Source organism: Polistes fuscatus, unplaced genomic scaffold, assembly GCF_010416935.1.
Source record: "Polistes fuscatus isolate 324 unplaced genomic scaffold, CU_Pfus_HIC Scaffold4, whole genome shotgun sequence".
Lineage (NCBI taxonomy): Eukaryota > Metazoa > Arthropoda > Insecta > Hymenoptera > Vespidae > Polistes > Polistes fuscatus.
This window is the reverse complement of record NW_025113118.1, coordinates 6,275,259-6,291,968: the sequence shown is the minus strand read 5'-3', so window position 1 is coordinate 6,291,968 and position 16,710 is coordinate 6,275,259. Positions and strand designations below refer to the sequence as shown.

The 16,710-nt window shown below is 29.2% G+C and overlaps 2 protein-coding genes across 9 annotated transcripts in view; both read right to left on the bottom strand.

The window, feature by feature from the left end:
* The window catches only part of LOC122520741 (transcriptional activator protein Pur-beta-B), a 502,193-nt gene that overhangs the window by 443,812 nt on the left and 41,671 nt on the right, over positions 1–16,710 (bottom strand). The gene's annotated exons all lie outside the window — the stretch shown is intronic.
* LOC122520732 (ATP-binding cassette sub-family D member) lies at positions 7,320–12,694 on the bottom strand. The gene is made up of 8 exons (XM_043640964.1): positions 11,361–12,694; positions 10,415–10,653; positions 9,467–9,847; positions 9,288–9,382; positions 8,979–9,165; positions 8,811–8,908; positions 7,724–8,413; positions 7,320–7,406 (listed from the first exon to the last, which is right to left on the bottom strand). Exons 1-8 carry the CDS (start codon positions 12,026–12,028, stop codon positions 7,359–7,361), a joined length of 2,406 nt encoding a protein of 801 aa, XP_043496899.1. The 5' UTR covers positions 12,029–12,694; the 3' UTR covers positions 7,320–7,358.

Here is a 16,710-nt window from a genome sequence, read left to right as displayed (position 1 = left end):
GTCATCATCATCATTGTTTAAACTCTAATCTTTTCTAATTGAAAGATTTTGTATCAGTTTAATTTCATCCCTTATTAATTCCTTCGACTTATTTATATCCGAACACCATTAATCATGAAATAATCTTTTAAAAATATTCAAAATCAATTAGAAATATAACCAAACAATCAAAAAATGAGAAAATTACAAGAAATAATAATAATTACAGACTAAATTAAATGAATAAAAGAACAAACGTACGATTCTTACTTAATAAATAAAACAATCTTAAGAATTATTTTCAAATTAAACAAAATGAAAGATCAATATACATTGAATAACCATTGAAACTGAAAAACCTTGTTATTCAACAGATAACGATACATAACGTGTTAAGAAAAAAAACGGTACATCAGAATGAGAGATCCTAAGTGTTGGTAGTTTGATCTCGTCAGTGTTGAAGAAAAGGTATCGACATTGGCATCAAATTCTTTCTCTACACCGTCGTAGGTTGGTTCGACAACGATGAGCTGTTCTCGATGACATCGATGGCGCACGAACGAATGAACGAATTTATGAACGAACGAATGAACGAGTGAACAGGCCGCCGTCGGATGGATAATTGCGTTCCAGGATATCTCGGTGCCGACGATACGGGATACTAATCGTTCATTCGGTGATTGGTACCCTTCTCCACCAACCCCCATACATCCTTTTATCTATCTCTCTCTCTCTCTTTCATTAGCATCAATGTATTTATATGCAGACATGTATATGCATGCGAACATATGAACACGTATGTTCACCTTTGGCTTGTGTTTGGGTTCGAGCGGGGAAACAAGGCCAAGGGATATTATATTTTCTTGAGATACCATTACCACGCCGATCACGGTGGTCCTCCTGGGTCCTCACGGACGAGTACCCTCAGATCACTGGCTCGTAATGCCTTCCCTTTCGTGGATTATTCACCAGCTGAAGAACACTTCAGGTGAGCCTATCAACGACCAACCAACGATCTTCCCAGAAAACAATCTTCATCCTTGTTAACAACCCTTAAACTTTTAATTTGAAGAAAGTATCTGGCCAGTTTATAAATTTCATACTTTGGAGACATTTGTATATGGTTTATATTGATGTAATAGCTATCTTATTTTAATTGTTGCTTGGTCACTCAGTTTTTCATTGATTTTTATCCAGATTAGATATTTAAACAATAAAAATGACACGTTTTGTATTTTTAAATCGTAGGATAATAAAACAGTGCAATTTTCATTATATATAAAATAAATAATCTTTTATGAAAAGAATTGTATTAATCTAAGGACACCCATAACCTCATGTGATCTTAATAGTAGACTAGTGTCTAATAGTCCAGGTATCCTCACTAATATGGTGCCTTCTATATTACTGTATCCTATTGTTGATAGTTTAATTTTAATATTTTGTTGCAAATGCTATTTAAATTATTTCTGTCCGTTCTGTAATTAATTGTATTGTTATTTACTATGTGGCACATTTCACTTACATTTCTTTTGTACCAATTGTCTTCTATACCTGAAATAGTTGCTGTGTCAAATTTCAAATTATGTCCTATTTTAAAGTGATGTTCAATTAATACAGTGGTATTAGTTTTTTGTACATTAGTAGGTTTACAATCATTTCTATATTGATCCATTCTTTTTTTGAGTTTTTCTTTCGTTTGTCCTAACCTTGTCCATAACCCTTGTCACATTCACAGGATATTTTGTAAACTAAGTTCGACTGATCCAATTTTTTCAACTTTATCCTTTAATTAGATGTAATTGGTTCTAATTGATTCTAAATTCTTATCTTATCCAACTTTCCTGCGACACATTTATCAGTAATATATAATACTTCAAAAATGGATTATTTCACGTTCAAATTGAAAATTTTGATTTCTATTTAAAATGTTAGGAAAGAAAGAGAAAAAGAGACAAAGTTTTGATGTCAACGAGCCGAGTAAAAAATATCAAATGTCCGACATTAATCGTACGAGTATTGTAACAGTGAACATCTACATGCATATATGTAAATGTAAGTTTATGTGTGTCGCTGGATCGGACACCTGACTGGACGTAGTTCCGATGTGGATATACAGGAAGAGGAAGTCGACCACACGGCGTGCATCTCACCTTCATTATATTGGTTATACGTTGACCGTGTGTCGTCGATAGATAGCACAAACCCAAAGATCGAGTTCGTCGATCTTTCTCTCGATATTCGTGTTTCGAGGTGCCAGAGAGGGCTGATGAGATAGGGGAGAGACAGAGAAAGAGAGAAAGAGAGAGAGAGAGAGACTCCTGCACCACGCCGAGTGTACACCCTGGGTATTGACTTACATTTCCAACCGATTGGGCCCATGGTATTTACACAGGACTACGTTCAAAACTTGTGCATCACTCTCTCTCTCTCTGTGTTTTTTTTTCCTCACTCTTTCTCCCTCTTTTTCTCTACTTCCTCTTCCATTTGCAAATTTCGTGGAATAGTTACTGGGAATTTTATCGAAGGTCTAACATGAGCGTAACCAATTTGCTGTGGTATGTCAGATCTCAGTTGTTACTGTTGTTAGGATTCTTGAATATTTCTTACTTCGTATGTAGTCTAAATTTTGATTATAATTATGATATAGGATTTTGAACAATTATTGTAAATAAAGTAAAATTGTATAAGGGTTGCTGAGAATCATTCTTTCTATTTATGTGGATTCAAGTATTATTAGCAAGTTGATTTAAGTAAATACATTGAGTAAATTTTGTTCAATTAATTAAATTATATAATTTATAATTGTTCATATTTATTTTTATAAGTCAGATTACTTTTACGCTTAATCATAAATCATTTAACATTTAAAAACATTATAACTACTTCGTTAAAATAATTTGTAAGATTTGATTAAACAAATCAGTCTATAAAAATCTTGGAACTATCTTTAATAAACTTTTACACGCATCCACCCACACACACACAGATAAAGTAGCAAGATTATTGATACACGAACGTTGTTAGCATTTCGATCAAAGTTCTAAGCTTTCGCATGGCAAGGTCTATTCTACGTTACTATCCAACGTAAACGTTCCACCATAAAGAATATAAAGATGGTTTGGGGGTGAGGCGATATGATCGTATGAGGGGTAAAGAGAGGAAAATTCTCCCCCTGTAGTAAAACCACAATGATCAATCGAATGGGCTCCTTTCACTTGTCGAAAATCGTTCGCAACCCTCGTTGAATCTTTCGCGAATTTATTTTCGTTGTTTGCACCTGTGTTTGCTCGCACCTGAAATGAAAAAGAAAACGATTAGGTTTAATACCGGTACTACTGTTCAAAAACACAAATACGATCAACCTTGTTTGGTTAATCACACGTGCATGTATATATGCATTTGTATGTGTTATTGATCACGTGATATGTAGATAAGCATACATTTAAAATTGACCACAGTAATTCTTCTTTTACTTTTTTGTTAATTTTTTGTGGTTCATTTTCTACTTGGAAATAACCCGGACAAAATATCTTGGAACTCCTTAGGGATGAACGATTAATGACAAGAAGATCAGATCTAAAATCATGATCCATGAAAGAGATTTGATTCGCCAGGTCTTTTATTTGTTACGCGTATTGAGTGATTAGATAGTGAGATGAGATGACAGTAACTTTGTTCTCTGTAACATCCTTCCTAGGATAATCCCAGTTTAGCACGATAGACTACTATTCCTTAGAGATGATGATGATAATTATTGTCTTCTGAACACTACTACAATACTACCACACTATTATTGCTATTATTATTACTAATACTACTACATGATATACGATTTCATATGCATGTATTTAATAACTTGTGTAATAATGATTATTATTATCTTCTAAACATTATCACACTAATAATACTAATACATAGTGTATGATTACGTATGTATGTATTTAATTACTTGTGTAATGATGATTATAACCACTTTCTGAATATTATCATAATATTATCTTACTATTACTACAACAACTTAATAGTATACGATATATGTATATATTTTCTTAATTACTTGTGTAATGTACTGATATATGTCGATCGTTTGCTTATGTATTTCACCTCCTCCTTCTTCTACCTGTTTTGGGGGTAAGCGAGACTCATACCTAACCGAGATAGAATCAATAAAAGTGTGTTTACATGCTTGTTCTCTTTTACGACTATTCTCTCTTAGACTTTCAATTAATTAGGCTAACAATCAAAGAAAAATTTCACCTATTTGCATTTTTTTAACTAATAATATATAAATTTGAGGTTATATAATATTTGTTAGAGAAAATATTATTATACTATATCATATTAGTATTAATTAATTAGTACTAATTAATTAGTATTAATTAACTATTATATATATATAAATAGTATAATATTAATATATTAAATTATAATATTTAACACACATATATTTTGATATCATATCTTAAATACAGTATAATTGCACTATACTAAATACCCAAATATCGTGTAACACAATACACACTAATTATACCGATAAACTTAAAACTAAAATATATTTTCTTGAATATTATTGTACACGCAATTTGTTTTATTTTTTAAACAAAAGAAAAGATTTAGAGTCGTCAATAATTAAATTCCAATCAACATTCATTATATTTATTACTCACATACACTAAACAGAAAGCAAATAATAAAATTGGTGTAATTAAATTCTAATCAATTTTTATTATACTTATCATTCCTAACTTAACATATATATCTTTCTCTCTCTATCTCTCTCTCTTTTTCTACGTTTCTTTTTTCATACTAACGTTAGATATATTATAAAAACTTCGCAATGGTTGTTGTCAAGCCGGCTGGCACGCGCCGTTCTTCCTCGTGTGTAATTCAATCGGCTATTTTGTCGGCTCAAAGAAGATGAGACTTCTCGTTTAAAACTGAGCTCTGGGATATAGGAGGGGGTTGAAGAGGAAGAAGAAGGAGGAGAATGGTTACAAGGGATAACAGAGGGGATAGTAGAGCGAAGGGGGTGTGTCGAAGTGGCATATCAGCCACTCGAAAAGGCTTAATTCACACAAGGAACTACGAAAAACAGGACATTTCAGTGTACCGAACTCTTCTTGCTAATCATCCCCCTTTTTTCATTTAATACCATCACTTTATTTTCTTAGCCGGACTATACCATAGTCCCCTGGCAGATGGGTTTTTATATTCGTCTCATCCTTGTTCCTTTTTTTTCTTTTTCTTCTTCTTCTTCTTATTATTATTATTGTTCTTCGTACGTTCTTGCTTATCCCTATTCCTCTCCCCTGTTTCTCTTTCTTTCCATTCCTCGCTTTCTTTAGTCTTTAGTCTTTTCAAAATACTCGAGTAACTTGATCTATCTTTAATATTAACCCTCTAACGTCAATTAATTTTCACTCTTTTTCGAATCGTTTCATTGTTTTTAAGGACCCTATTCATTCGAATTGAATTTTGGAATCTCTTTTTGTTTGTCGGTTTTTCTTTTTTCTTTTTCTGACATTTCGAAATTTTGAAAATTTTGATTTTAAACGATTTTTCATATTGCTTTATTTTATTCGCTAGAAAATTAAATAACGTTGAATATGTTAGGAAACCTTATAGATATATATATATATATATATTGTAAAATTGCAGAAACCATAAGAGAAAAAAATAAAAGAAAGGGGGAAAACAAAAATATATTTTGAACAAATAGACGAATAAATATCGCGTACATATATCAAATTCTTGCATCCACTCACTAATTTTGTAATTTTTGTCTTTTTTATCTATAGCGAGAAATATGATCAGAATTAATGGGGGTGGAGGGGTGATGACGAGGTTGACGCACGGTGAGAATTTTGACAATAATAAAAAATTAAAAATAAAACCACCAGGAATAAAAAAAAAATAATCAAACATTAGGTTCTTGCATTTTATCCACAATGTGTTGCATTTTCTCGTATTAATTTCTATTGAGAATTATGATTAGAATTAATTAGGGATTGTGAGATAAAGAGGGTTAAGGTTACAGAAATAATAAGAAATCTGTTCTTGACGTAGCCACCAAGATGATGGTATTCGTTTCTCTCATCGATACTAATAACGACCCGGAATTGCTTTAGAGCATTAGTTCCAACAACGAAGAGAGGCGTACAATCCCTCCCAAGATGGCTGCTGCCGGGCGTATCGACGTTTGGCGTTTAGAGGGTTTCCCAGAGGTAAGCTCATCGGAAATTGTAGGTCTTCCCTCCCTTGGAATCAACCCTGCCTCTTTTTCAGGCCCTTCAAAACAAAGAAGCGCGAGTGTAATTAAATTTTTTTCTCTTCTACAAATTAATAGTCCATCTTTCTCTCTCTCTCTCTCTCTCTCTCTCCTCCTCTTCCTCCTCCTTCTTCTATTTCTTTCTTTGATTTTTTTTCTCTTTCTATTTTCATCTTCTACTTGACATTTTTTTTTATCTCGACAGTTTCCTCAGATTGTTTTTCGTCAAAGTTCGATCGATCGATTTTTCTTCCCACTTACCGAAATTATTTTTGTTGTTTTTCTTTCTTTTAAATTTGTCGTGCGCTTAGGTTTTATCAATTTACAATTTTAAGCTTTGTTATGCAATTGTTTGAGGTTTATATTCTACGAAATAGCGTGTTAACTTATTTGATTTTTCTTTCGACGTACTTAGAGAAATAATTTATACTATATTTCAAAGATATTTTGTTTTTATTTTGTAATTGTAAGGAACAAAATAATATTTCGATTGTTTATTTGTATTCTTTAACCAATACTTGGTTATCTTTATTTTTAATTATATTTTTGTTTTTGGTTTAATTTAAATTAAAACTTTATTTCGAAGTAATTATTCATCATTAATAATGATTATTCATATTAATTATTTTTTAATTACGACGAAGATAAAATTATTACTCGTGTGTATATAGGCAATTATTTTTATTTAAAATAAATAATAAAGAATCTCGTACAAACAATAGAATTAGCGTAAGTCTCGTACATAAGCGTCTTTGGGATAAAGGCACTTCGACATAGCAAACAGATTGTTTATTTTATTATCTAACACAACGTATGTAGTTTTTTATATATATAATAATATCGAACCGCAGACAACACACACAAATATTGTAATTAGCTAGATAATAGATATTCTACAAATATTTCTGGAAATATACTATGGAAATCAATGAATTATAATAATTATTACGTTATATATTAACATAGTAAATATTATATATTAATTTTTGTACAATATGCACAATCTAATACATATACATATATATATATATAAATATATATATATATTAGGAGTAAGAAAATATATGAATTTTTCCTAAAACTATTTGTTGTTTAATTAACAACGTTTTCAGCTTATTCCAACGTAAGTGTCCTCTGTATGCGTTTCGTGAAGTTCCTATATAAAAATAAAAGTGAAAAATAAAAATATTATATTAATGATAATAACATAAATAAAATAAAGTAATGAAAAATATACAAGCATGAGTCAAAAATTCCTAAATAATTCAAATTAAAAATCGATTACTCTCTCATTTTTCAAAACTTGCATTATAGTTTTTAATTTTTCCAATGCGCAAAAAAGGAAAATGAACCAAAGAAAGATATGAAAAAATAGATTTTTAAAATAACAATTAGGAAACATTTATGACCCCTTCACCCTTGTAAGAACAAAAGAAAAAGAAAGTAATTTTAAAAATAAAATATAATACGAACGTGAAACATTTGATAATGGCTGCCCTTGATATTATCGTTCAATTTATTATCATTTTGTTTGTTCTGATTAGGATTAGGATTTAACAAATTAACGTTGTCCTCGTTCAATGGTCCAAACGTCCATCCACCTTCTCCGTCGAATCGTAATACTAATTTATGATACTTAGCTAAAGAGGATAGCCGATGGGTGATAGTTAACAATGTGATTCCACGTTTTTTAGCAGTCTCATACATAACACCTTCTGCTTCGATACTAACAGCACTAGTACATTCATCCAACAATGCATATTGTGGGGCATGATAAAATAATCTTGTTATAGCAAGTCTTTGTTTTTCACCACCAGACAACGTCGAATCCCAATCACCGAATGCATTTAATCCATCTGGTTCTCTTTCAACCAAACTTTTCAAATCAACTTCGTCTAATAATTTTAAAAGTTCCTCGTCCGAACAATCTTCTGTTTCCGATTCGGAAGGATATATAATCTGATCTCTTAAACAGCCTACCGTCATGTAAGGTTTCTGTGGTATATAAAATAAGGAAGGCCTTCCGCTTCTAACCGAATAACTTTCAGTTGGTCTAATCAATGTACCACCATAAACTGGCCATAGGCCAGAAATTATTCGGAATAGCGAACTTTTTCCACAACCGTTAGGTCCCGTTATCAATAAATGATCACCCGGTCGTATCTGTAATGATTACTCATGATCAATAATATTCTTAAACCATAATTAATATTATATCAATGATTATAAATGTGGTCTTACAAGGTGAGACTCGAGTTAATAAGACATAGATTTTACCCTTTCTTGAAAAAGGGTTAAGTTATGATCTTACTACTTGGACATTGTATGATTCTAGTGGACACCTACAACTGTGTAGAATTAAAAAAAAAATCAATGTCCTGTGTTAACTGAAGTCTTTCCTTGTTAATCATACGCTGATTAAATCAACATCCTACTATACATACTACATTCTGTGTTTTTTTTTCGCTTAACACGAAAATGTATTTTTGTGATAATTCAAATGACTTACAATTAGACCACTTTTATAATGATTAGTTGAATTATGGTTTTCTTTACTTACTGTCATTGTTAAACTGGAGACTATGATTTCACAGTTAGGCGTTACTATTGGTACATCTATCAGACTTATACTACCATCTTTACTTTCTCTGACAGTTCCTATAAACAAATTTACATATGTTATGGGTTTATAATTAATTGCTATAAACATATAATTATATTTATGTACCTTTTATAACAGGATTACCATCCTTAAATTCGATAGTCATTCGATCGGAATGTGAAGTAGTTCCATTGTTCGTTCTTATCGAACCATTAACAAGCACGTTCCTTTGATATTTGCAAAGTGCAGCGTCCTTAAATACTTCAAACATTTGATTAACACGTTCCGCATAACCGGCCAATGCGATTAATTCCTAGAAATATCAAATCAAAGAATAAATAAAATCCAAAGGTTAACCTAAAATTAGAAAATTTTGTTTAACATTAAATCAACATTAATATCTTAATCATTTAAAAGTATTAGTTATTGATATACTTTATAGGACAACATAAGCCTTTCCACGGCATCCGCGCCAGACGATAACAAATTTTTCGAAGTTGTCAGATATCTAGTCCTCTCACTCACAGCACCTAATAATTATTAAAACAATAATTATATTGTATGAGAAGATGAGATCATTTAATTTTGTAATAAATATATGAAAAAGCATGTACCATCTCCGTTATTGTTGATTCCGTTTTTTTGTGACTCACTACCAGAATTATAGAGAAGCGGTAACGCTATCAGGAGTAGCCCGGTTCCTGACCAAAGATATTTCATAAGAAATTGTTCCAACATAACGTACCACAGCTTCTTAGCTAAGATTCTTCTCAAGTGATTTACGAGAGACTTATATGCGGTAGTAAGGTAACGGTGTTCGGTTTGGTGACCTCCATAGAAAGCAATCTCTTCGGCATGAGCACTAATACGTGCATGAGCTTCTCGCAAACGACCACGTCTAGTAGCTTCCTCTGCAACTAACTGACCGAAACGAGGGGAGGCAAGACGCAGCACTTGTCCGGTCAAGGTGATTACTACCAATGCTAATAATGGCCCTGAAGTTTCGAATAGAAAAACAAAAATTTGCTCGATTAATATAACGGTTTTTTTCTCCCAATTTTATTTTGCCTGCATAATTAATTCTTATTTAAATATATTTAATAATAATAATAATATAGAGTACGCGTATATATATGGAATAGTATATTAGTATGGTATAATTTAGGGCTTCTCAAAGTTTTCCTCTTGGCGACCCCCTTTTACCCGAACAAATATTTTTACAACCTTGGATATAAACTTTATACCATCATTTTTTTACTATCATAAATTCATAAACAAACTATACGTTTAATATTGTTAAATTGATTCGTAATTAACTTTTTACAAAATAATTGATTTTTTATCTAATTTCTGCGACCTTATATGAGGTCTCCAATTTATGACCCACACTTTTATAAACCTCGATATACTTAAAAAAAAATATATATATATATTGTATTATAATATGTATATACTATAATATTTATATATTAATTTTTTTTGTGTTTTACTTATTTTGTCACGATTTCAGAAAAAAGTATGTTTTACTATATTCTTTCGTAACGACACAATGGTAATCTTACCAGGTATAGTCCTTGCTCCCATATTCATCGAAAATGATATAAGAGCGATTCCCACTAAAGCGCAATCTAACAAAGGCTTCGTTAAACTCGAATATAAATGAGCAATGGAGTTTGCTAATTCGGATAAATCATCAGTCAGTCTTTGTTCAAGTCCACCTAGTCTTGTGTCCAGAGCTGTTACTCTATAGTAGGTTTGTTGACTCAGGTACATTTTGTAAGCATGCTCAACCAAACGTTCCCTATATTCAAATTAAAATTTAAATAAAAATACAAATAATCACGCACAAACAAATCAATTTAACGTAAAATATTTCTTTTTATTTTTTAATATTTTTAAATGAACCGATAATCATGATTGTGGAATCTAATAAAAAAAAGTCATATTTAATTGTATGTGTACAAAGTGTCCCAGAATAATTTGGAAATATTTTAACAAATAATTTCAGCACAATTAAACGATTAAACACAAAATTCGTACAAAACGTATATCTAAGTTTTGATATTGCATTCGAGTTATATAAGCGAATATTTGAATTTCAACAAAATCCTATTTGCTTGCTATCATAAAAATTCTTCGTAATGACTTCTTAATATCTGAATAGAAGTCTGCAGATGTTTTATCAATGATGTCTTCAATATATCTTTCAATATCTCAAAGTTTTTGTTCACATATTTGATATTAAACAAAATTTGAATTAAACAAGTTAATTTTTCTACGTAAAAGAGACAAACAAGAAGAAGAAAGAAGTATATTGTATATTATTTAAAATTACACAATAATTCTCTATATAAATTGTAACAACAAAAGCGCGCGTATTTCGTAATATCTCGATGATTCTTATAATTGGACGCAATTCGATGACCATCAATTCAATCATCACGACGATAAAATTAATCATTATATTTGTTGTTTTTATTAATAAATATCTAATATATTATAACTTACCGAAAATTAAGAGCCAAACGACCCTCCAAGTATCTGATAGCCGAATTAACAAATGTAGCTGGAAATGCAATGGCGAACCATCTTGCCATCATAAAAAAGAAACCACGAACGTCCTTCAAAACGATTCTTTTAACAATCTGTCCTTCAAGAGTAGCTACATAAACGGAGAGAAAAGTACGAGCTAGTAATGTGAGAGTAGCACAAGCTAGAATACCAGATTCTTTCGATCTCCAACTTGGCACCATGATCTTTAATAAGGTTATCAATTGTTTTAAAAATGCACGATCCAGACCAACGATTTTTTCTTTAATCTTCTTTTTACTCCTATCATTTTTCTCCTTGTCTGTTTCTTTATTATCTTCTTTTTCTTTGTTCAATTCGATATTTTCATCATCATTATCCCGATGATTTTGATTACAATTTTCAACTCTCTTACGTTTTCGATCTTTCCCGCGTTTTTTCAAATCGTTCCTGGATCTTTCATCCTCGTCTTTTTTTAGTTCACTCGCCGGCCGTTGGCGCTGGCGTACTTTGTCAAGTAGAAAAGGATAACCAATTTTGAGGAAATAAAAAACGGTGACGACACCGGCTAAACCATGAGTCAGACGTTCCCGACGAATGCCGTATTTGTTGGACGTTTGATCGATTAATTTTGAAAATATCGACATACTGATCTCTACCTACCAATCTATTTGATCTATCTAATCTTGCACTCACACTTTTGTCTGACCCTAACTATCTCTCTGCCTCTCTCTCTCTCTCTCTTTGTCTATCTATTTATTTCAAGAAAAATAAGAATAAGTAGACTTCATTTGGATTGTTTACTAACATTTATACATTTATATATACATAAATGTATGCATGTAAATATATATATATATATATATATCTATATAAATATATAAATAGAAAATATTTTTAAAAACAGCCGTGACTATAATCAACAGAGTAATTCATTGCGCGTGCGCGCGTGCTGTTTTTGCGCGTTCCTTCTCTTCTTTGTATGCGTTGCTAACTTTTAGTATTGTCTCAACTTCGAGTACTCTCTCTCTCTCTCTCTCTCTTTCTCTCTCTTTCTCTCTATCTTTTTCTCTCGTTTGGTTCTTTGTCAGTATTAAACACCTTTATCGTAGGTACGATTAGGTCGTTGTATCTGTCTAATCACCGATGTATTAAACTAATTATCTATGATTACAAATAATTTCTATATGTTTTTTCAAATTGAACACAGCACTAGTCGAAACAAAAACAAAGTAGTTGTACGAGATCCACATAGATCGGCAACCAGCTGACGACTGGCTTAGCTGAGTGAACTCTACTAGCCCGTTCCCTGTTCTCTTACTCTCTCTATCTTTCTCTCTCTCTCTCTCTCGTTCTCTCTCTCTCTCGTGGTTGCTTTTTCTTTCTCTTTCTTGCTTCCAACTCTTTCTCCTCTTCCTTCTCTCCGAAGAGGACTCTCTTACCGTCCAAGTCCCTCTTAACTCATACTTCTTCTTGTTTAGATCCATACACTTGTGTATGTAGACACGTGTATTTGTAAACCCTAACAATAAATTTTATCTACGCTCAGAACGAAATGGAATTTGAACCCATTGACCATTATTATATTATTATAATAATATTTTTCACACGTGTATTTGTAAACCCTAACAATAAATTTTATCTACGCTCAGAACGAAATGGAATTTGAACCCATTGACCATTTATTATATTATTATAATAATATTTTTTCATATTATTTCTATATGTATATTAAAATTATCTCTACTTATGCATGTGTACGTGTATATACGTATCTATGTTGCACGTATATTATAATCTTTCTTGCATTGAGATTTATTACGATCATCTTTGTTTTTCTCTCTCTATTATGAATCCATTTACGTAAGTACAGTGTTTTTACGCGTATTTAAATCATTTTCTATAATAATCGTTTACTCTAGAAATTAATTGCATCGTTGTTATATTTCAATTTCATATTCATTCCCATTTTATTGTTTATCTGTAGAATGTATTTTGTACTTTGAACTAATTATTTATATGATCGATTATATAAATTGCTGACGATTTTCATCTCGTTCATATATATATATATATATATATATATATATATATACAATTTTTTGTTATGATTAGATTGTTACCAGATGAACTTGATCTATGCTCGAAACGAATTGGAATTTAAACTCATTGTTCATTTATTGAGCTATGTTTTTTTTATCTCTTCCGTTCTTATTTCTATAAATATGTATTTTAATTATCTATAGATAATTTTGCAAATAGATGTATAAATTCATATGTTTATGTATTTTTTGGAAAGATTTATAAGTTCTATATGTATTTAGTTATTTCTAATCATTGTATTTAAGAATTCATTTCCTCGTTGATTCATATTGATATTTATATTATTGTGAGCATGTATAATATTATTTATTTCTTATAGGTATTATATAATATTGTTTATTTCTCTTATTCACCCATTTATAAGCCGAGCCATTTTTGTTCGACTTTTTATTCAAATATACGTGACATTGTAACATATTACCGTCTAAATTATTTATATGATCAATTATGTGGATTGCTGACGATTTTCATTTAGTTCACACACAAACAGACATAAATAAAATTAATTTTATAATCTGATTGATAGAAATTTGTATCAAGATAAGAGATAATAGTTAAAAGTATTATCTTGTTTACATATTATTTTGTATTTATACATCTGCCAATGAGATTAGATTTTCACGATTATAATTCTCACAAATGTTAACTGCAATAATCTAATGTGGCGGGTCAGACGGGTTACCACGTAAACAGCGTCACCAAGCCTTGTATAAATACGTATATACATACACGCACATAAAAACGAAATATGCATATGCATATAAATCGAAATCAGCTAGAAAAGATGTTAAAGTGTGTGGATACAGTGATTTAATTGCCATATATGTCAGAAACACTGAGATGATATATTTATAATGTATGCAGTATTGTTTACTACAGAACACGTGGCCTGTGATTTACCAAAAAATAATAATTGTATCAATAAAATATGTGTGATAGTAATAATTTAGAAAATAAATGTAAGAAACCTCTTGCAGAAAAAGCTAAATCATACTGTGACGCACAATCAGATGATTCAAGTCAAGATTAAATAAATTATACTTTCTTGTATTGAAACTGGACATACCATTAGTGTTATGTAATATTTTTATTATTTTTATTTAATTTTTTATTTTTTATTTTTGTATTAAATGAATATATATATATATATATATATATTGTATAAATAGAGAATAATTTTTTGTCTTTAAAATAATCAGAATATTTAATGTTTTTGATTAGGATACATTTATTTCCTTTATTAAGTCATCCTTTCATGCATATTTTTTTGTGTATAAAACAGTTATTTAGTAACTCTTTCATTACTCTTCAGTTACGAGTTACCCGTATCTAATAATAAATACAACTTTTTATCTTCCCTTTTTTTTATTATATATTTTTTTATATATATAATTAGTATATATAGTTGCTTTTTTGTTTTTTCAAATGAAATCTTATTGATATATCATTTAACTAATTATATAATTATTATCGTGATTATTTTATTCATCATTAAAAGGAAATATAATTGTTTGTATAATCTATCATTAAAAACATTCAAGTGAATTTGTTTCGTGTTTTATTTTTTAATAAAATTCAAACAAATTGATCACATCAAACGTACAATCTATACAAAAATAATTAACTATTCGTCTTTATCCCTTTAATAATTTATTTCAAATTTAAATATTTTCTGGAATACATTAATGCGTTACGAAATGGATACGAATATATTTGATTTTAGAATAGTATTTGTGGAGAAAGTTAAAGAAGAGAAAAATTTTAAATGATATTTTATGATGTATTATGTTTCCTTTAGTTTTTAATTTCAATTTCTTTAGATTATGGAATTATTATTTAATTGTAAATGTAATAAAATCTTACGATAAAAATAATAATTAAAAAATAAATAATAATTTTATAATTTCTCAACAAGTATAAAATTACTATTCATTTAAAAAAATATTAGAATAAAAACGAGGATTACATAATATAAAGAATTAGTCTGATAATTATTGAATTATCGAATTGTTAGACTATTATTAGATTATTTACTTTATCACATTTTCTCATTTTAAATAAAGAATTATTAAAAAGATAATTTTAATAATAATTAAGTATTAATTATAATTTCGTATATAATTATATTATATATAATTATATTATTATTATATTTAATAATAATTAATATTAATTATATATAATATAATTATATTATATATAATTATAAGTATTATGTATAATTATGTATAATTTAACCACTTATGTTATCATTATTATCCTAAAAAAACAAAAGTAGAGTAATAATTATGTCAAATAAAGTAGTTTGTAATTTTAGATAATGTTTTCCGCGTGTATTTTATAGATAATAGATTGCATGTACTATTAAACTTATTATTTATCTTATTATGCAAAAATTCAACACTGTAAATAGTAAAAGAAATAAAAGAACACGAATTATTTGTAATGCGATAATAAAGATAATAAAATTAATCAAACTATATTTCTATGAATGAGAAAAAAAGAAATGTATAAAAATATAAAATATTTTTCGAAAAACCTGATTATATATATATATATAAAATATTTTTCAACTTGAAGCTTCAACAAGTACAATTTCATTATTAACAAGAATTAATATGTTAACTTTATTTTTATTTAATATTGTTCAATTAACTAATATAGTGATGCAGATAGATTTAAAGACTTATTAAACGACTGCAAAAAAAACGAACCCTTCAAACCTGTAAAAGGGAGAATACTCAAAACAACAGGAAAAATTAATAATAATAGTTTTATTTTAATCAATTAACTTAATTATTTTTAATTTGAATTTTATTCTATCGCGAATTATTATATTTTCTTGAATTATTATCTAACATAAATGTTATTTATTATTTATAAATAATTTTTTTCTAAGAGAAATAAAAATTTGTCATTTTATTTCTCTCCAAGGCGTGTGTGTTAAAAGCAATGTAAAAACGTAATTAATTGAAAATAATACTAGACATTGAGATAAAGTTTCTTTTATCTCCCAAGGAGAAGAAAAGAAAATGACGAAGAGAATAAGGAAAAAAGAAATATATAATTAAATTCGACGCGGTATTAATATACGAAATATTTGCTTCTTCACAAAGGTGGCAAACATTAACACACACGTGTGAAATAAATATCAAGAATAATAAAAATTACATGAGTAACGAGTTTTGCAAACAAACGCTTCACTAACTTTTACCTTTAAAATATA